The sequence below is a fragment of the Ranitomeya variabilis genome, chromosome 3 (genome assembly GCF_051348905.1).
Source record: "Ranitomeya variabilis isolate aRanVar5 chromosome 3, aRanVar5.hap1, whole genome shotgun sequence".
Lineage (NCBI taxonomy): Eukaryota > Metazoa > Chordata > Amphibia > Anura > Dendrobatidae > Ranitomeya > Ranitomeya variabilis.
This window is the reverse complement of record NC_135234.1, coordinates 663090036-663113107: the sequence shown is the minus strand read 5'-3', so window position 1 is coordinate 663113107 and position 23072 is coordinate 663090036. Positions and strand designations below refer to the sequence as shown.

At 46.0% G+C, this 23072-nt stretch overlaps 1 protein-coding gene across 1 annotated transcript; it reads right to left on the bottom strand.

Moving 5' to 3' along the window:
• Positions 1–21418: 21418 nt before the first annotated feature.
• LOC143818478 (olfactory receptor 5AR1-like) lies at positions 21419–22483 on the bottom strand. The gene has a single exon (XM_077299775.1). The coding sequence runs from the start codon at positions 22481–22483 to the stop codon at positions 21551–21553; it is 933 nt and encodes a 310-aa protein (XP_077155890.1). The 3' UTR covers positions 21419–21550.
• Between the last annotated feature and the right edge of the window lie 589 nt (positions 22484–23072).

The following is a 23072-nucleotide window of genomic DNA, read 5'->3' as shown; positions in this document are numbered from 1 at the left end:
AAGCCACCATTCAGCTCAGTCAGAGGAAAAATAAAAAAAATTTTTACCTCTCAGAATAAAGCGATGCAAAAATAATTATTTTTTCTATAAAATAGTTTTCATTGTGTAAAAGCGCCAAAACATAAAAAAAATAAATGTGGTATTGCTGTAATCATACTGACCCGAAGAATTAAGCCTTATCAATTGTACCATACGTGGAACGGTATAAAAAATACCTGAATTGCTGTTTTTTGTTCATTATGCCTCCCATAAATTGGTATAGAAAGCGATCAAAAACTGTAATGTGCTTAAAAATGGTACCAATAAAAACATCAACTCATTCCACAAAAAACAAGCCATCACATGACTCTGTCAGCTGAAATATGGAAAAATTGTAGCTATCAAACTCTGGTGATGCAGTTTTTGCAAAAAAAAGCTTCTTTTAGTGTGTGACAGCTGCCATATCTAAAAACCAGATATAAATCTGGTATCACTATAATCACACCAACCCAAAGAATAAAGTCGTCTCATTGCTTATACCTCATGAGAAAAGGTGTAAAAAATAAATAAAAACAATTATTCACATGATGTTGATTTGCTCATTCTTCCTCCCAAAGATTGCAGTAAGGCTCAGCTCACGTTTCTGCTGTTCTCTACGCTGAGCGTTTACACTAAAGTTTCCGTGCAAATCTCTGAAATATATTCTTCAGATGGAACCCCTGGAGGGAGATTCCCATTGAGACAGGTGGAGGCACTGTGGACGCCATCTGGCCAACTATGATCCGGCGCTGTCGGTCTTTTTAGGTGTGCATAAAAGCACGGTCTGCCACAGTTTTGTTTACTTTTCAAAAGAAGGAAACCAATCAACAGAGGTCAGGTAGAGTCCAGAGTAACTCTGCTGCATTAGACTATGTGCACACGTTGCGGATTGGTGTGCGAATTTTTCCGCACTGTTTTTTCAAAATCCTCAGGTAAACCGCACTGCGGATTACCTGCGGATTTGCAGCGAATTTTCAGCAGTTTTTGTGCGGATTCCACCTGCGTTTTTACACCTGCGGATTCCTATTGAGGAGCAGGTGTAATCCACTGTGGAATCCGCACAAAGAATTGACATGCTGCGGAAAATAAACCGTTGCGTTTCCACGTGTTTTTTTCCGCAGCATGTGCACTGCGGATTTTGTTTTCCATAGGTTTACATGGTACTGTACAACACATGGAAAACAGCTGCAGATCCGCAGCGTCAAATCTGCGGATCCGCAGCAAAATCTGCAACATGTGCACATAGCTTTATAGTGAATGGATCCCTTGGGGGTTTCATCTAAATCACGTCAATCAGAGATTTTGATGGAAACCCAGATCTAAGTGCTTAGCGTAGAGTGCAAGATAAATGTGATCCAAAACGTTATGTAAAATGTTCCCTACAAAAGCTTCATCTCAATCCACAAAAAAATCAAAACCCCGCTCAGCTCCGTCATCTGTTAATGGAAATTTAGGGGGCTTCTATGTTACTGGTAATACAAAGGCTCTAGAAAAGTACTATAGCTTCTCGCCCCCCAAAAGAAATTCAGCAAATTCTGAACTCCCAAATCCAATTGCCCCTCTGCCTTCTGAGCCCCAGTGTACCTAAACCACATTTAGCATCCTCATGTTTGGCATTTCTGTAGCGATGATAGCCCACCTAAATTACAGGTGTATGTCTCCAAAAGAATGAGCTGGGCACCACAACAAATGGGGCACTACAACATACTGGTGACTACAACACACTAGTGACTGCAACGTACTGGGCACTACAGTGGCAGTTTGCCATTTTCACTAAGCAACATCCACTGCTGCTTGTTTTAGGAAAACACCCATGGAGTCAAAGTCGTTACTACACCTGTAGATAAATTCCCAAAGTGGTATAATTTCCAAAATGGGGTCACTGGGGGGATTCTGCTCTTCTAGAACTTAGGGGCTCTGTGTATGGAGTCCACAGTCTATTCTAGCAAAATCTGCTCTCCAGGAGGAAAATAGCGCTCCGTCCCTTCCAAGTCTTGTCGTATGGCTAAGCAGTACTGTAGAGCCACATATAGGGTATTTCCACATTCAGCAGAAATTGTGGGACACGTTTTCAGTAAAAATTGTACAACAAATAGTATGTGCAATTTCTCCTGATACCCTTGTAAAATTGCAGCTTTTGGGGCTAAAAACATTTTTAGAATATGTAAGGTAGAATAGTCAGCTTACCAGCATAGGTGTGTGTCTTCCCTGTTGCAAGCCAATGCCTCGCAAGGATGAGGGAGAAGCAGACATAGAATATAACCGGAAAAGAAAAAAATCTCAATTGTCATGACTTACCAGTTTGTTTAGTGCGAGACATAATATGTAGAATATACAGTATTTTATCTACTTGAATTAAAAGTTATTTTTTAGCAACCTCCACCCTTCACTGGATTTTTTCTTTTCTGGTTAAAAACATTTTTTTATTTTCACGGCTCAACGTTATAAACTTCTGTGAAGCACCTGGGGCTTCAAGGTGCTCACTACACATCTAGATATGTTCCATGAGGGGTCTAGTTTCCAAAATGGTGTCTCTTGCTAGTTGTTTCCATTGTTTAGGCGCATCAGGGGTTCTCCAAATTTGACCTGGCGTCCGCTATTTAATCCAGCAAATTTTACATTCAAAAAGTCAAATGGCGCCCCTTCCCTTCCAAGCCCTGCCATGCGCCAAATGAATAGTTTTCCCCCACATATTGGGTATCTGCATACTCAGGAGAATTGTACATGGAGCGCCCGCTAGGGCTGTGGGGTACTTGGGCCAGGTCCGATGGTTCTTAAGGGGGTGGTCACGGCAGGAGTGACTCGGACTGTGGCCCTGGGTGTCCAATAAAAGTAATGAAATGAAAGGGAAATAAAGTCTATAGGGAGTTAGTTCGTGACACTACCTGTGGTGTTCAGCAATGGATGGCCGACGCTGCTTAAGGGGACCGCTGGGGCCGATGGTGATGCAGCTGGGATGATTCTGCTCCACACAGGTGGAGCGTGGCCCTAGGGCTATCGATATAGTTGGTAAGAGATCGTAGATGATGGGGTGCAGGACTGAGGGTGCAGGAAATGACTGGAGGACACAAGGATTGCAGTTTCCTTTACCTTTACTTGTTGGTGCTGGTGCATTCCGGGGCACGGATAACAGATGATGATGGTATCCGGGCAGCCTGGAAGTGGAGCGACCGCCAGGGCCGTGGGGATACTCGGTACAGGGCCGGTTCTTAAAGGGATGTGTCGCGGCAGCAGTAACCAGGTCCGTGACCCTGCGCGTCGAATAAAAGTCTATATAAAAGGGGAATAAAGTTTATGGGGGATAGTTTGTGACGCCACGTATGGTTTTCAGCAATGGATGGCTGATGCTGCGGTTCAGGTCCACTGGGGCAGTTGGTGACGCAGCAGAGTTGGTACAGCTCTCCACGGGTAGAGATAGGCCCCAGGGCAGTGAAACTGTTAAATGTGATGGATGTTGTGGTGCAGGGCAGGTGATGCAGCAAAAATTCAGAGGACACAGCAGGGTGCAGTTTCCACACTTTACTCACAGTTCTGATTTTATTCCTCAGCTGGGGTGCTGTGTCCTCCAGGTCAGTTGTCCAGCCAGCTATCAGGTAATTTGGAGTACACCATGTCAGAACCTCCTTCAGATGTTCCTTTCCTGGCCATCTCACTGCGCTGGCTCCCTCCTCTCCTGCCCTGCACCTTCACACACAGTGTCCTAAGCCAGCAGCCCCAGATCTTGTCGGGCGATGTGCTCTAAGGCTGGTTTCACACTTGCGTTTAAAAATGCAGCGTTTTTAACGCAAACGCATTTGGTGCAAAAATGCATGTAAACGCGTTTAAACGCTGCGTTTTTTAGACGCATGCGTTTTTGCATGTGGTAAAAAAACGCGGCGTTTTGACGCGTTTACAAGCGTTTTTTCATGCGTTTGCGTTTTTGAAACGCATGATAAGTGTGTGACAGCTGCCAATCATCAAAATCAACTAGAAAACCCACTATAAACAGAAATAGCTAGGGTTAGGGTTAAAGTTAGGATCCCTAGTAACCCTAGGGATCCTAACCCTAACCCTAACCCTAGGGATCCTAACCCTAACCCTAACTCTAACCCTAACCCTAGGGATCCTAACCCTAACCCTAGGGATCCTAACCCTAACCCTAACCCTAGGGATCCTAATCCTAACCCTAACCCTAGGGATCCTAACCCTAACCCTAACCTTAGGGTTAGGGTTAGGGTTAGGATCCCTAGTAACCCTAGGGTTAGGGTTTTCTTGTGTTTTCTTGTGTTTTTCTATAGAAACGCATGCGTTTAAAAACGCATGCAAACGCATGTGCTTAAAAACACATGTGTTTACATAGACAGCAATACATTTTTTTGCCGCGAAAAAACGCATAAGTTTTTTTGCGGCAAAAAAACGCCGCTAGAAATTACTACAGGTTGCATTTCTGCAACAAAACGCAAGCATAAAAAAACGCATGTGTTGACAAAAACGCGTCAAAACGCATGCAAAAAAACACATGCGTTTTTAATGTTAAGTATAGAAAAAAAACGCATGTGTTTTTTAGCGCTAAAACGCAGCCGCAAAAAACGCAAGTGTGAAACCAGCCTAAGTCCCCTTGATCCTATCAGGCCGCCTTTTCAGTGAATGTGTTGGATGTGGCTGCAGCACATGCAGATACTGCAACCTCCGGTTAGCTAGCTGAGTCCTTAGTTTCTTCACTAGGCTGGGGATGGTTCCCCCACTGCGACCTGGTCCCTCCACCCAACTACAATAGGCGTGGATATGGGCCCCATGGGTGGATTGCTCACTACCCGTGCACCTAGGAAACCCTTCTCTCTCTTCTTTCTGTTAAGAGCTTCTCTCTATCTTCCTCGTTCTCTCTCTCTGGTCTTGGGACGAGCTCCTCACTGCTCAAGTCCCCAGTTCCAACTGACTACCTCCCTAACTAACTCCTCCCTCTTGTTTCTATGACAACTCTATTCTCTCCACCTACACCCTCTACCCAGTCCCTCCCTGCACCTGAGAGGTCTGGTGTTGGACGCGAGTGTATGGGTTCTGAATCATGTCCCCTCCTTACCTGAAAGCGGAGTACCACACCTCTGGCTGAGGTGCAGTACCTCTGTAGCGACTGGACCCTCAGGGGTGCCACAGAAGCAACTTGGGATCCACCTAGCCAGGTGGGTTTGGAGGCCTTCCTTCTGCGCTATACTCTAGGACCTTGCTGCTTTAAGCTCTGTTCAAGTTCATCTCCTGCATGTTGCTTCTAACCTGTATGGCAGTCAGTTTGAGCCTATCACAGGCACTGCCTTTTCACTGGCAGCCCCGGCACTTGGTCTGCTGCGGTGCCTCCAGGCGTTCAGTGTGGCTAGGGAGCTTGCAGTTCCCTGCCCTCCAGATTCAGCTGTTGGGGCGTACAGCACCCGCACAGCCAAGGACTCTAGCGTCCTCTTTGTCAGTGCTCTGTTCTGGGGTGAGCCTGGCTACAGCTCCACTCCCCAGGTTCTACTCGACTTACCTCCTCTCCTCTCACTATCTCAGACTAGACTGACTAACCCCACCTCCAGGCCACAACTTATAGGGAAGCTCCCCTGAAATCAGGTGTTAGAGCTTCCCCTTCTTGTCTGGAGTAAGTGTTGGATGCTGGTATTACCTGGTAAGGGGACCCCTCTTTGCCTCCAGGCATCACATCACCCCCTGTGAGGGAGGCAATGCCACTGTGGCAACTGGACTCCTGGGGTACCACATACAAATTGTATGATGAAATTTCTCTTGATACCCTTGTGAAAATTTGGGCTAAAAAACATTTTTATGTGAAAAAATGTTATATTTTCACGGCTCAGCGTTATAAACTTCTGTGAAGCACCTGGGGGGTTGTGGTGCTCACTACACGTCTAGATAAGATGCACAACAAATTTTGGGGTCCATTTTTTCCTGTTACCCTTGCAAAAATAAAAATATTTGGGTTGAAATATATTTTTTTGTGAAAAGTAGTTAAACATTAATTTTTTCCTTACACATTCCATTAATTTCTGTGAAGCACCTGAAGGGTTAATAAACTTCTTGAATGTGGTTTTAACACCTTGAGGGGTGCCGCATTTTCTGTCATATACAGCTCTGGCAAAAATTAAGAGACCACTGCAAAATGTTCAGTTTGTCTGAGTTTTCTCTTTATAGGTATATTTTTGAGTAAAATGTAAATTTTGTATTTTTTTCTGAAAAATAAAAATGGTCAAAATAAAAAAACAGTTCTTTCAGACCTCAAATAATGCAAAGAAAGCAAGTTCATAAATATTTAGAAACAACAAAACTAATGTTTTAACTCAGGAAGAGTTCAGAAATCAATATTTTGTGGAATAACTATGATTTTTAATCACAGCTTTAATACATCTTGGCATGCTTTCCACCAGTCTTTCACACTGCTTCTGGCGCAAAAATTTAAGCGGTTCTTCTTTGTTTGACGGCTTTGTGACTATCCATCATCCTGTTGATTACATTCCAGAGGTTTTCAATGGGGTTCAGGTCTGAAGATTGGGCTGCCCATGACAGGGTTTTGATGTGGTGGTCTCTTAATTTTTGCCAGAGCTGTAGGCCCCTCAGAGTCACTTCAAATTTGATGTAGTCCCTAAAAAATGATGTTGTAAATTTTGTTGGAAAAAAGAGAAATTGATGGTCAACATTTAACCCTTATAATTTCCTACAAAAAAAAGATGTTTAAATAATTGTGCTGATGTAAAGTAGGCATGTGTTAAATGTTATTTATTAACTATTTTGTGCAGTTTAACTGATTAAAGGGCATATAATGTACAAGCTTGAAAAGTTTGATAATTTTTCAAAATTTTCACCAAATCTTCAATATTTTCACAAATAAAAACAAGTCATATTGTGGGAACAACAGCTCATGGCCATAGGGCTGAAAGTCACACTTGTACGAGGGGAAAAAAAGAAAGAGGAAAAGGGAGCATCATGAAAATGGCAGCGACCAAGTTCAGGGGAATATCCCAGAACGTCCAAGGCCAATGGTCTGGAAAAGGTATTGAGGAGCCAACCTTACTTTCTCCCGCAGAGGGGAAAACAGACTGGGAATCACAGGAAAGAATCAGGTCCGAAAGTTGGGAAGCTGCGGTACCGGGAGGTAGATTCCAGGGGCACAGTTTGCCAGAAAAGAAAGGGACAGCCCAGGATGAAAGAACTATGACTAATGAAAACTACTGTGCAGCATCCATGACTGAACTGAACTTGTTAAATAAAGTTAATATGTTGAAAATGGACAATGAAAACAATAGAGAAACTTGGCACTCAAAAAGAACTTTAGTGTGGACAGCTTAGCGTCCACGCTAAAGTTCTTTTTGAGTGCCAAGTTTCTCTATTGTTTGGATTGCTTTGGGCTGGATGCCCTACTTAAGCACCTAACTCGCATGACAGTACAAGTGCCGTGTTGTACTGCTACGAAAATGGACAATGAGTCTGTCATTCAATATGTGGTGGCATTTGGATCACAGGACCAGAGGAATCTCCAACTCCAAACATGAGTTTTATGCACTATTCATAAACCACACGACAGACAGGACGTCATCTTTTATTTCTGGGGTGCCTGGACATGGAAGAACAGGAGCCCCTTGTCACGACTACCACCCTGGCCACCTTACAAAATTGGCGGAGTCAGCAGGATTTGAATCTGCGTTGGGAAACCACAATGGATTTGAAAATGTAGGGAGATGAAAAAGCTGCCATGTTCCCCCTGAAGACATCAATGCTACTGTGGTGTAAAATGTGAATAATGTTTTGTTCCTGGTATGTTTCCTTGTTATAACAATTGTAATTCCCGTGTGGGCTGAAGTAATAACTAATGGCCCAAGATGTCACTATCTAGAATGTAGGTGAAAGATGAAGTTTGCCCAGTAACACAGCAGGCATAGAGGTAGTGTGAGTGTTAGCAGCCAGTCCAGATTGGAGAGGATGAACTGAGGGTTATTGCCAAGTACAGGAAATGACAAGTTAGTTGAGAGACGGTTGTGAGCAGTGACAGGGTCAGGGGCTGGTAGGGATAACGGAAGCCTAGAACCTAGGGGCAGTGGATTGCCAGGGAACCCCTCCGCACGAGTTCCCTTATTGCTGGCCAAGGAACCTCGAGCTAGACATCGGGACCTGGGGTCACATTCTGCCTGCAAAGCTGCAGGAGATATTTGACGTCATCGCATGAAGATGGGAGGCACCGGACCTGGACCGCGACGTCCCAGGTGAGTATAATATAAGTTGTTTTTCTTATCTTTCAGGTTACATCAGGGGGTTATCTACAGCATTACAGAATGTAGATAAGCCCCTGATGGCGGTGGCCGAAGCTTATATATGAAAAAGTAGGTTACAGATTCCCTTTAAAACTTTGCTTAGTTTATTTTTATCAAATAAAATGCAGCACAGAAACTTGCAAGGAACCTCCTTCCATACGTCACTATTGCCTGCAGGCTTTCATTATGGTACCGCTCTCCAGCCTTTTGGCAAACAAACTGCCTTGTGTTACAGTCTTGAAATTTTGAGTCATCATTCCAGAACACCTGCTGCTATTTTTCTGGGACATTCTTTTTCCCTGAGGAAGCCGCCATTCTGGCGGCGATACGTGTGGGAGCCTATCCCACACTCTGCTTCCCTTGTGGACTACACATCTCTTTCATGGCTTTGGACTGTGGGTATGACGGGGGTGCTTTTTGTGCATTGGATTGAGGTTGTGGGCTTTCATTGGGTTAGTTCCCCCTCTCCTTCCCCCATTCGCAGGTCCCATGTGTACCATCACTGAGACATTCATATATTTATATATGCTTTATATTTTTCTCAAATGTTGAATTGTCTCATCCATCAGTATTAGTACGCTTTTATAAATATAAGCCATATATTTAAGCTTTGACAATTCTGTCATTTTCTGCACATTTATTATGCACCTTATCAGGGGTTTGTATGGTATTGCAATATCGACTTGTGTGCCGTTTCTCATTTGTGCAGTTAGGTCATTGTAGTCATCTTATTGTGGGTAGTTCATGTTTTGTGGGTTGTCATCTTCCCCACCTTGGGATATGACATGTATACATATATTTGGGCAGTGTTCTTGCATATTTGCATTTTTAAGTGTTTTTAATCATTATGTCGTGTTTTTTTGTGTGCACATGTGTGTGTATTTTGTAGGTTTTTTGCCAATATAATAAATATCATTATCTCATACCATTTCAGAGGTGTTCCTATTCATGTGGGCATGATCTTCTTCTTCTTCTTTTTTGTTCATGCTATTTTTCTTGACGCCATTTCTTATTTTTTGTGCATCCTTTTTTCCATGATGAAGCTATGGCTTGTTTGTGACCACCATTCTTCTATGATGCCGATTTCTCTGAACAGTAAATGGGTGTAACTGTGCTGCCAGTTCTGAGCTAATGGCACTTCTTAACATGAGTTTGTTTTTTTAAAACTGATGCCGTTTTGAAAGAGTTCAGACTAAATATTGATTTGATTTGTGTTTCTCCTTTGTTAATTTACTTTGCATTTTGTTAACTGTTAAAAATAAACTATTAAAACTTGTATTTTTTAAAGCATTCTTGCTTTGAAGTATTTTCCCACATCTGCCTAAAATTTTCCATTGTAATGTATCTTATTTCTATTTCTAATTCCGTATTTTTCTCCAGTATCCCAATTTACCAAGACATGATCCCAACGATTCCAAAGTCCTTACAAGACTAACCTCTTTCCTTAGCCAAATGAATTTATAATTTCTAAATTTCCAAGTTTTTGGATTCCCCTTTATATATTGTTGAATATTTCTTTGAATCTTACCCAGTTATGGTCGCTGCCCCCCAAGTGCTCTCAGATCTGAAGGCCTGATATTCTATCTGATCTATTTGACCAACTGAGAAAGAAAATTGTCTTGAATTGTGGATAAGAACTTACAGTTTTTAGCACAACCAGCAGATTCTATGTCCCATTGAATGTCTGGATAGTTGATTTATTTATTTATTTTACTCACTTATATAGCGCCATTAATTCCACAGTACTTTACAGACATTATTGGCACTGTCCCCATTGGAGCTCACAATCTAAATTCACTATCAGTATGTCTTTGGCGTGTGGGAGGAAACCCACACAAACATGGGGAGAACATGCAAACTAATTGCAGATGTTGTCCTTGGTGGGATCTGAACCCTGGACCCCAGCGCTGTAAGGCTGCAGTGCTAACCACTGCGCCGCCAAGAACCACCAGGTTTGGCCAATTCAACTTACGGCCACCGCCTTTAAGGGCTTATCTACAGGTTTCTATAATGCTGTAGATTAGCCTCCGATCCGACCTGCAAGAGAAGAAAAATACGTTTTATTATACTTACCTGCAGGGCGGTCCGGTCTGATGGGTGTCGCAGGTCCTGGTCCGGCGCCTCACATTTTCTTGCGATGCTGCCCTCCTGCTTGCTTCATGTGGATGACGCATTCCTGTGTCATCCACACAGGCTCCCGGGCATCGCGCTCCTGCGCAGGCGTACTTATCTGCACTGTTGAGGGCAGAGCAAAGGACTGCAGTGCACAGGCATCAGGAAAGGTCAGAGAGGCCCAGTGCCTGCGAACTGCACTGCAAGAAATTGCTCTGCACTCAACAGGACAGATAAGTACGCCTGCGCAGGAGCGCAATCCCGGGGAGCCTATGAAGCAAGCAGGGGGGTGTCATCGCAAGAAGATGAGATGCCGGATCAAGACCGGCGACACCCATCAGACTGGACAGCCCCCCGGGTGAGTATATTATAACTTATTTTTCTTTTCTTGCAGGTTGGTTTAGGCCTTAGGGGCTTATCTACAGCATTATAGAATGCTGTAGATAAGCCCTGAAAGGCAGTGGTCATAACTAGTGTTGAGCGATACCTTCCGATATTCAAAAGTATCGGTATCGGATTGGATCGGCCGATATCCAAAAAATATCGGATATCGCCGATACCGATACCCGATACCAATACAAGTGAATGGGACACAAATATCGGAACGTAAATCAGCCCTTTCTTTCCTTCTATATGCTGTTCTGGAGGGGGGAAGAGTGTGGGCGGTGCGTGGGCGGACACTGTGAGTGTCTGTGTGTGCGGGCGGGGTCTATGCGGGCCTGCCAGGGATCTAATTCTATTCGGCGCTGTATCTGGGCTGCCCAGGCTCTATGCGGCGTGCCGGGGCTCGATGCGGCGTGGGGGGGTCTCTGCAGCATGGGGGGTCTCGGTGCGGTGAGGGGGGGTGTCTCTGCGGTGTGGGGGGTGTCTCTGCGATGTGGGGGGGTCTCTGCGGCGTGGGGGTGTCTCTGCGGCATGGGGGGGTCTCTGCGGCATGGTGGGGGTCTCTGCGGCATGGTGGGGGTCTCTGCAGCGTGGGGGGGTGTCTCTGCGGCGTGGGGGGTGTCTCTGCGGCTTGTGGGGGTCTCTGCGGCGTAGGGGTGTCTCTGCGGCGTGGGGGGGTCTCAGTGCGGCATGCGGGGGTCTCAGTGCGGGCATCATCCGATGGGACTACAAGTCCCATTGGGCTATGCCTGCTACACTGACAGTGATTGACACATTAGCCAATGATGGGACAGTAGTAGTCCCTTCATCCGGCTAATGTGTTGAATGAAAAAAAAATAAAAATACTCCATACATGCTACATACATACATACATGCTACATACATACATACATACATGCTACATACATACATACATGCTACATACATACATGCTACATACATACATTCTACATACATACATACATGCTACATACATACATGCTACATACATTCTACATACATACATGCTACATACATACATGCTACATACTACATACATGCTACATACATACATTCTACATACATACATGCTACATACTACATACATACATGCTACATACATGCTACATACATACATTCTACATACATACATACATGCTATATACTACATACATACATGCTACATACATACATACATACATGCTACATACATACAGTTAGGTCCATATATATTTGGACAGAGACAACATTTTTCTAATTTTGGTTATAGACATTACCACAATGAATTTTAAACAAAACAATTCAGATGCAGTTGAAGTTCAGACTTTCAGCTTTCATTTGAGGGTATCCACAATAAAATTGGATGAAGGGTTTAGGAGTTTCAGCTCCTTAACATGTGCGACCCTGTTTTTAAAGGGACCAAAAGTAATTGGACAATTGACTCCAAGGCTATTTCATGAACAGGTGTGGGCAATCCCTTCGTTATGTCATTCTCAATTAAGCAGATAAAAGGCCTGTAGTTGATTTGAGATGTGGTGCTTGCATTTGGAAGGTTTTGCTGTGAAGTAAACATGCGGTCAAAGGAGCTCTCCATGCAAGTGAAACAAGCCATCCTTAAGCTGCGAAAACAGAAAAAAACAAGCCGAGAAATTGCTACAATATTAGGAGTGGCAAAATCTACAGTTTGGTACATCCTGAGAAAGAAAGAAAGCACTGGTGAACTCATCAATGCAAAAAGACCTGGGCGTCCACGGAAGACAACAGTGGTGGAGGATAGAAGAATAATCTCCATGGTGAAGAGAAACCCCTTCACAACAGCCAACCAAGTGAACAGCACTCTCCAGGAGGTCGGCGTATCAATATCCAAATCTACCATAAAGAGAAGACTGCATGAAAGTAAATACAGAGGGTTCACTGCACGGTGCAAGCCACTCATAAGAATCAAGAATAAAAAGGCTAGACTGGACTTTGCTATAAAACATCTAAAAAAGCCAGCACAGTTCTGGAAGAACATTCTTTGGACAGATGAAACCATGATCAACCTCTACCAGAATGATGGAAAGAGAAATGTATGGCGAAGGCGTGGTACAGCTCATGATCCAAAGCATACCACATCATCTGTAAAACACAGCGGAGGCAGTGTGATGGCTTGGGCATGCATGGCTGCCAGTGGCACTGGGTCACTAGTGTTTAATGATGATGTGACACAGGACAGAAGCAGCCGAATGAATTCTGAGGTATTCAGAGCCACACTGTATGCTCAGATCAAGCCAAATGCAGCCAAACTGATTGGTCGTCGTTTCATCCTACAGATAGACAATGACCCAAAACATGAAGCCAAAGCAACCCAGGAGTTAATTAAATCAAAGAAGTGGAATATTCTTGAATGGCCAAGTCAGTCACCTGATCTCAACCAAATCGAGCAGCATCTCACTTGTTAAAGACTAAACTTCAGACAGAAAGGCCCACAAACAAACAGCAACTGAAACCCACCGCAGTGAAGGCCTGACAGAGCATCAAAAAGGAGGAAACACAGCGTCTGGTGATGTCCATGAGTTCAAGACTTCAGGCAGTCATTGCCAACAAAGGGTTTTCAACCATGTACTAAAAATGAACATTTTATTTAAAATTATTGAATCTGTCCAATTACTTTTGGTCCTTTTAAAAACAGGGTGGCACATGTTAAGGAGCTGAAACTCTTAAACCCTTCATCCGATTTTAATGTGGATACCCTCAAATGAAAGCTGAAAGTCTGAACTTCAACTGCATCTGAATCGATTTGTTTAAAATTCATTGTGGTATTGTCTATAACCAAAACTAGAAAAATGTTGTCTCTGTCCAAATATATATGGACCTAACTGTACATACATACATACTACATACATACATGCTACATACCTGCTACATACATACATGCTACATACATACATGCTACATACTACATACATGCTACATACATACTACATACATGCTACATCCATACATGCTACATACATACTGCATACATACATCCATACACACTACATACATGCTACATGCATACTACATGCATACATACTGCATACATACATACAATACATACATATAGACATACAGTACATTAAACATAGATTACATACTCACCATTACTTGTCATTTTGATCCCCGAAGCCAGTGTCATCTGTAAAAAATATGAAAAAAACAAACAACCAATATACTCCCTGTCCACAGAAATCCACGAGTGTCCCACGACGATCTCCCGTGGAGAGCAGCAGCAACAGCTGTTGCAACCGCTCTCCAGGGGCCCAGGAACACAATGACGGGAGGAAGGTATCCTTCCGCCACTGTATTCCTCCGCCGCTGTAAAAAAAAAGTCCCTAGTCTCACTTTATGGCATTGCTGGCTGACAAATTTTCCCAGGCAGCAATTGCCATAAAGTGACACTTTGAACTCAGGTAACCTCAGTGATGCACTGCAGGAGCCATTGTCTCCTGTCAGTGTGTCACTGAGGGTCCTATAGAGCAGTGACATCACCCTATGTCACTGTTCTATAGGGGAGATCGTCGTGGGACACTCGTTATTAATTGGACTACGGCGGACAGGTAGTATACGGTTTATTATTTTACATTTTTGCAGGCGCTGAAGTATGGTAAGTATGGTGAAATGAAGAATATTAAAATACTTTTTCCTAATGTGTGCGTGTTTTATTAACCCTTTTCTTACTATTGGATTAATAACGGATAGGCGTCTTATTGACGCCTCTCCGTTATTAACCCGGCTTAATGTCACCTTACGATAGCAAGGTGACATTAACCCCTTATTACCCCATATCCCACCGCTACACGGGAGTGGGAAGAGAGGGGCTAAGTGCCGGAATTGGCGCATGTGCCATTTCCTGGGCGGCTGCGGACTGGTATTTGTAGCCGGGGGGGGCCAATATCCATGGCCCCTCTCTAGGCTATGAATATCAGCCCGCAGCTGTCTGCATAGCCTTTCTGGCTATAAAATATAGAGGGACCCCACATCATTTTTTGGGGGGGTCCCCCTGTTCTTGCCTGACGGATAACACATACAGAGGAACGTTTTTTTCTGCCTGGCGAAAACACTCACAGCGACGGATCCGACAAAAAACGTATGAAACTGAGATGTGAAATTATGAATCCGGCCTATGAATCTGTTTTTTCATGCATGTTTCCATTCAAATCATGCACATTTTCCGTTTATTTTTTTCCAAAAACCGCATCAAAACCTGCATCAAAACTGCACCAAACACTGCATCAAAACTGCACCAAAAACTGCATCAAAAACCGCACCCTGAACCTGCAGCAAAAAAGCACCAAAAACTGCATCAAAAACAGCATCAAAAACCGCACCAAAAAGCTACATCAAAAACAGCACCATGGATGCGTTTTTCCCCATAGACTTGTATTAACGACAGATCGCGACGAATGGCCACACGTCGCGTCCATCGTCCAACGGATCCGTCGTGTTTTGGCATACCGTCGGCACGAAAAAACGTTCAAGTGAACGTTTTTTGTCCGTCGCGTCCGCCATTTTCTACCGCGCATGCGCAGCAGAAACTCTGCCCCCTCCTCCCCGCACTTCAGAATGGGCAGTGGATGCATTGAAAACTGCATCTGCTGCCCACGTCGTGTACAAATTTCACAACGTGCGTCGGTACGTCTGCCCGACGCATAGCAACGGACCCGTACTGACACAAGTGTGAAAGAGGCCTTTATGAGCGTTGAATTAAAAAAAAAAAACAGAAAAAACAGCGTGGGCTCCCGCGCAATTTTCTGCACCAGAGGGGGAAAGCCGACGGCCGGGGGCCAATATTTGTAGCCTGCTATGAATATCAGCCTGCAGCTGTCTGCGTAGCCTTTACTGGCTATTAAAATAGGGGGACCCTCCCAAAAAATGACGTGGGGTCCCTCTGTATTTTATAGCCAGAAAGGCTACGCAGACAGCTGCGGGCTGATATTCATAGCCTAGAGAGGGGCCATGGATATTGCCCCCCCCCCCGGCTACAAATACCAGTCCGCAGCCGCCCCGGAAATGGCACATGCGCCAATTCCGGCACTTAGCCCCTCTCTTCCCACTCCCGTGTAGCGGTGGGATATGGGGTAATAAGGGGTTAATGTCACCTTGCTATCGTAAGGTGACATTAAGCCAGGTTATCCGTTATTAATCCAATAGTAAGAAAAGGGTTAATAAAACACGCACACATTAGGAAAAAGTATTTTAATATTCTTCATTTCACCATACTTACCATACTTCAGCGCATGCAAAAAACGTAAAATAATAAACCGTATACTACCTGCCCGCCGTAGTCCAATTAATAACGAGTGTCCCACGACGATCTCCCCTATAGAACAGTGACATCGGGTGATGTCACTGCTCTATAGGACCCTCAGTGACACACTGACAGGAGACAATGGCTCCTGCAGTGCATCACTGTGGTTACCTGAGTTCAAAGTGTCACTTTATGGCAATTGCTGCCTGGGAAAATTTGTCAGCCAGCAATGCCATAAAGTGAGACTAGGGACTTTTTTTTTTTACAGCGGCGGAGGAATACAGTGGCGGAAGGATACCTTCCTCCCGTCATTGTGTTCCTGGGGCCCCTGGAGAGCGGTTGCAATAGCTGTTGCTGCTGCTCTCCACGGGAGATCGTCGTGGGACACTCGTGGATTTCTGCGGACAGGGAGTATTTTGGTTGTTTGTTTTTTTCATATTTTTTACAGATGACACTGGCTTCGGGGATCAAAATGACAAGTAATGGTGAGTATGTAATCTATGTTTAATGTACTGTATGTCTATATGTATGTATTGTATGTATGTATGCAGTATGTATGCATGTAGTATTATGTAGCATGTATGTAGTATGTATGGATGTATGTAGTATGTATGTATGTATGTAGCATGTATGTATGGATGTATGTATGCAGTATGTATGTAGCATGTATGTTGTATGTATGTAGCATGTATGTATGGATGCATGTATGCAGTATGTATGTAGCATGTATGTATGTATGTATGTAGTATGTATGTAGCATGTATGTAGCATATATGTATGTAGCATGTATGTAGCATGTAGTATGTATGTAGCATGTATGTTTGTAGTATGTATCATGTATATAGCATGTATGTATGTAGTATGTATGTATGTAGTATGTAGCATGTATGTAGCATGTAGTATGTATGTAGCATGTATGTATGATGTATGTATGTATGTAGCATGTATGTAGTATGTATGTATGTAGCATGTATGTAGTATGTATGTATGTGGTATGTATGTATGTGGTATGTATGTAGCATGTATGTATGTAGTATGTAGCATGTATGTATGTAGCATGTATGTAGCATGTATGTATGTATATAGTATGTATGTAGTATGTATGTAGCATGTATGTATGTAGAATGTATGTATGTAGCATGTATGTATGTAGTATGTAGCATGTATGTAGCATGTATGTATGTAGCATGTATGTAGCATGTATGGAGTATTTTTTTTACATTCAACACATTAGCCGGATGATGGGACTACTACTGTCCCATCATTGGCTAATGTGTCAATCACTGTCAGTGTAGCAGGCATCGTCCGATGGGACTTGTAGTCCCATCGGACGATGCCTGCACAGACACAAAGACCCCTGGCAGTCCGCACAGACCCCCCCGGCAGGCCGTACAGACCCCGGAGAAACTGCACAGACCCCCTGGCAGGCCGTACAGACCCCGGAGAGGCCGCACAGACCCCCCGGCAGGCCGTACAGACCCCGGAGAGGCCGCACAGACCCCCCGGCAGGCCGTACAGACCCCAAAGAGGCCGCACAGACCCCCCGGCAGGTCGTACAGACCCCCGGCAGGCCGTACAGACCCCGGAGAGGCCGCACAGACCCCCAGGCAGGCCGTACAGACCCCGGAGAGGCCGCACAGACCCCCCGGCAGGCCGTACAGACCCCGGAGAGGCCGCACAGACCCCCCGGCAGGCCGTACAGACCACAGAGAGGCCACACAGACCCCCCGGCAGGTAGTACAGACCCCGGAGAGGCCGCACAGACCCCCCGGGAGGCCGTACAGACCCCGGAGAGGCCGCACAGACCCCCCGGCAGGCCGTACAGACCCCGGAGAGGCCGCACAGACCCCCCGGCAGGCCGTACAGACCCCAGAGAGGCCGCACAGACCCCCCGGCAGGCCGTACAGACCCCGGAGAGGCCGCACAGACCCCCCGGCAGGTCGTACAGACCCCGGAGAGGCCGCACAGACCCCCCGGCAGGCCGTACAGACCCCGGAGAGGCCGCACAGACCCCCCGGCAGGCCGTACAGACCCCAAAGAGGCCGCACAGACCCCCCGGCAGGTCGTACAGACCCCCCGGCAGGCCGTACAGACCCCGGAGAGGCCGCACAGACCCCCAGGCAGGCTGTACAGACCCCAGAGAGGCCACACAGACCCCCCGGCAGGCCGTACAGACCCCGGAGAGGCCGCACAGACCCCCCGGCAGGTCATACAGACCCCGGAGAGGCCGCACAGACCCCCCGGCAGGCCGTACAGACCCCGAAGAGGCCGCACAGACCCCCCGGCAGGCCGTACAGACCCCGGAGAGGCCGCACAGACCCCCCGGCAGGCCGTACAGACCCCGGAGAGGCCGCACAGACCCCCCGGCAGGCCGTACAGACCCCAAAGAGACCGCACAGACCCCCCGGCAGGTCGTACAGACCCCCTGGCAGGCCGTACAGACCCCGGAGAGGCCGCACAGACCCCCAGGCAGGCTGTACAGACCCCAGAGAGGCCACACAGACCCCCCGGCAGGCCGTACAGACCCCGGAGAGGCCGCACAGACCCCCCGGCAGGCCGTACAGACCACAGAGAGGCCACACAGACCCCCCGGCAGGTAGTACAGACCCCGGAGAGGCCGCACAGACCCCCCGGGAGGCCGTACAGACCCCGGAGAGGCCGCACAGACCCCGGAGAGGCCGCACAGACCCCCCGGCAGGCCGTACAGACCCCGGAGAGGCCACACAGACCCCCCGGCAGGCCGTACAGACCCCGGAGAGGCCGCACAGACCCCCCGGCAGGTCGTACAGACCCCGGAGAGGCCGCACAGACCCCCCGGCAGGCCGTACAGACCCCGGAGAGGCCGCACAGACCCCCCGGCAGGCCGTACAGACCCCAAAGAGGCCGCACAGACCCCCCGGCAGGTCGTACAGACCCCCCGGCAGGCCGTACAGACCCCGGAGAGGCCGCACAGACCCCCAGGCAGGCTGTACAGACCCCAGAGAGGCCACACAGACCCCCCGGCAGGCCGTACAGACCCCGGAGAGGCCGCACAGACCCCCCGGCAGGTCATACAGACCCCGGAGAGGCCGCACAGACCCCCCGGCAGGCCGTACAGACCCCGAAGAGGCCGCACAGACCCCCCGGCAGGCCGTACAGACCCCGGAGAGGCCGCACAGACCCCCGGCAGGCCGTACAGACCCCGGAGAGGCCGCACAGACCCCCCGGCAGGCCGTACAGACCCCAAAGAGGCCGCACAGACCCCCCGGCAGGTCGTACAGACCCCCTGGCAGGCCGTACAGACCCCGGAGAGGCCGCACAGACCTCCAGGCAGGCTGTACAGACCCCAGAGAGGCCACACAGACCCCCCGGCAGGCCGTACAGACCCCGGAGAGGCCGCACAGACCCCCCGGCAGGTCGTACAGACCCCGGAGAGGCCGCACAGACCCCCCGGCAGGCCGTACAGACCCCGGAGAGGCCGCACAGACCCCCCGGCAGGCCGTACAGACCCCTGGCAGTCCGCACAGACCCCCCGGCAGGCCGTACAGACCCCGGAGAGGCCGCACAGACCCCCCGGCAGGCCGTACAGACCCCGGAGAGGCCGCACAGACCCCCCCGGCAGGCCGTACAGACCCCGGAGAGGCCGCACAGACCCCCCGGCAGGCCGTACAGACCCTGGAGAGGCCGCACAGACCCCCCGGCAGGCCGTACAGACCCCGGAGAGGCCGCACAGACCCCCCGGCAGGCCGTACAGACCCCGGAGAGGCCGCACAGACCCCCCGGCAGGTCGTACAGACCCCGGAGAGGCCGCACAGAGACACGCAATCTCCGCCCACGCACCGCCCACACTCCATTATAGTGATTTTTGCACTGTGGGGACTTCCGATTCCGATTTCCGATATCGCAGAAATATCGGAACTCGGTATCGGAATTCCGATACAGCGAATATCGGCCGATACCTGATATTTGCCGTATCGGAATGCTCAACACTAGTCATAACTCATATTGGCCAAACCTGGTGACAGGTTCCCTTTAAAATGCCCCATAATATGGCCACTACTATTATGTGCTGTCTTTTCCATTTGTTGCAGCATTCCATTCTGTATTCTCTTATGTAAGGTTTCTGTAATGCCCACCGCATCATATTTTGTGGCCGACCTTATAATTTCTATTTCATGCATTTTGTTTGTAAGACTTCTTGTATTCTCCAGCAAACATTTTGGAACCATTAGCACATTTATTGCTCCTTGCTGCCTCAATACTTTCATTGATAGTCCCAGCTCCCTCTCAAAACCTCATTAACCCTTAGTGTATCCCACTCGCTTTCTTATCCAGATCCTAGTTTAAAAGCTCCTCCATCCGTCTGACAATTTTTTCCCCCAGCAAAGCTGCTCCATCCCCATTGAGGTGCAGCCCTTTTCAGTGTTGCTACACTAATTTTCATGGTTGCTGGGGAAAATTTTATGTTTATTAAATAGGACTTACAAATTTGATTACACTAGCACCAATTTAAAGAAATAAGAACCCATGTGTCCTAAAAAAAAAGAAAATTTTGAGATTGAGTCAAAAGGCCCATGAAGTAGTCCCTGCCTAATATTTGCACCTGCATTGGGACAGTAATAGATCTGTAACATTAGGCACATAGTAGTATAAAGGTAGCAATGCAATAGTACTGGTTCAATATTTATTTTACTCACTTATATAGCGCCAATAATTTCACAGCGCTTTACAGACACACAAACTAGATTCCCCTCGCTCTGACGTCAGATAGATGTAGTGAGTTAATTGGCTGTGAACTCCCAGGACCTGTCTGACGGCATCGCGAGCAGGAGACAATGATCCCAAACATAAAGCAAAATCTACAATGGAATGGTTCACAAATAAACATATCCAGGTGTTAGAATGGCCAAGTCAAAGTCCAGACCTCAATCCAATCGAGAATCTGTGGAAAGAGCTGAAAACTGCTGTTCACAAACGATCTCCATCAAACCTCACTGAGCTCGAGCTGTTTGCCAAGGAAGAATGGGCAAGAATTTCAGTCTCTCGATGTACACAACTGATAGAGACAGACCCCAAGCGATTTGCAGCTGTAATCGCAGCAAAAGGTGGCGCAACAAAGTATTAAGTTAAAGAGGCCGAATAATATTGCACGCCCCACTTTTCAGTTTTTAAATTTCCACAAAAATTTAAAATAACCAATAAATTTCATTCAACTTCACAATTGTGTTCCACTTGTTGTTGATTCTTCACCAAAAATTTACATTTGGTATCTTTATGTTTGAAGCACGATATGTGGGAAAAGGTTGAAAAGTTCCAGGGAGCCGAATACTTTCACAAGGCACTGTATATATATATATATATATATATATATATATATATATATATATATATATGTATGTATGTGTGTTTGTGTCACTGACATCTGTATATCTATCTATTCTATAATGTATATATCTAGTCTATTCTAAACTGTCACGTCAACAGTTCCGGCATTTTAACTCTGTCTAAAAGCAAGAAAATTGCAGTGTTTAAGAGTCTATTACATGTGTAATCTACTAAGATGGGATTTCACAGCATCCTTCACTTCTTTGTTTCGTAAGCAGTAGATGATTGGGTTCATCATAGGGATTATCATTGTATAGAATACAGATACGATTTTGTCCTGTGTGACCGAATAGTTAGAAGCTGGACGGAGGTACATGAAGAAAACTGTTCCATAAAACAAAGCAACACAAAGCAGATGAGAGGAACAAGTAGAAAATGCTTTGCGTCTTCCTTCTGATGAGTGGATTGTCAATATGGTGAAAAAGATATATATGTATGAAGCTATTATGACAATTACTGATAAAAAACCAAGGCAAAAAACTACTCCAAATATAATTGTCTTACTTATGTACGTATCTGCACATGACAGCTCCATCAGCGGAGGAATGTCACAATAGAAATGGTTAATTACATTAGGTCCACAAAAGGGCAATATGAATGTGCATGATGTATGGACGGCCGCAGTGCATAAGCCGCCAATATAAACAAGAAGAGTAAGAATCACACATTTCCTTCTGTTCATTATTAATACGTACAATAGAGGGTGACATATTGCAACATAACGATCATAAGCCATGGTAGATAAAATATAGCATTCAGTACTGGCAAACACGGCAAAGAAATACAACTGAACTGCACAGCCAATAAATGAGATCAATTTTCTTTCAAAGAAAAAATCGAACAACATTTTCGGAGAGATGACTGTAGAATAGCAAAGATCTGAGAAGGACAGATTGCTGAGAAAATAATACATGGGACTGTGAAGACCATTAACGATCAGGATTGTTAACATGATGCCTGTATTGCAAAACACACTTACAATGTATATCAGCAAAAACAACACAAAGAGGACGTGTTGCAAAGTTGGGTCATTGGTGATTCCCAATATTAGAAATTCTCTTACAAAAGACTTGTTACCCGGAGTCATGACTTGAATAAACTCTGATGCACCTGTAACAGAGGACATAGTAAGATACAATGATGAGCAAAAGGGTAGCAATGTCTAGAACTTTTGACTTTCAGGCTCCATATCTCACCATCCACTACTGCTTCGAATATGAGACTACCAATCATCTTGGCTATCTCATACACAAAGTTGACTTGCAAATATTTAGCATATGATTAGTTATGCAGATTTTTGTCATGTCACTGCATTGTTGCTGTTTTGCTAATGGTAGTGAAAAAATGTATTTTTTCCCTGTATACTACAAAATACAACTTGTTCTCACATTCCCTAGTAGCTTAGTGAATTATTAGGTGGATTCCCAAGTGAAAGGTCACTGGTTCAAATCAAGGAGCAGCTATGAAGAAGATTTGCCAAGAAAAGAGAAACAGCATCATCCAGCTCATCAATAGCGGTCTCTCGGCCAAGAAAATTGCCAAACTGCATCACGTGAGCATCATGACAGTTGGAGGAATATGAAATGGAGTCTGTCCATCCATTCAAAAGCCAAGAGGTGGACATCCAGGCAAAATATTGGTGTCAACAAGTCAGCTTATTACAAGGTCTAACAGTT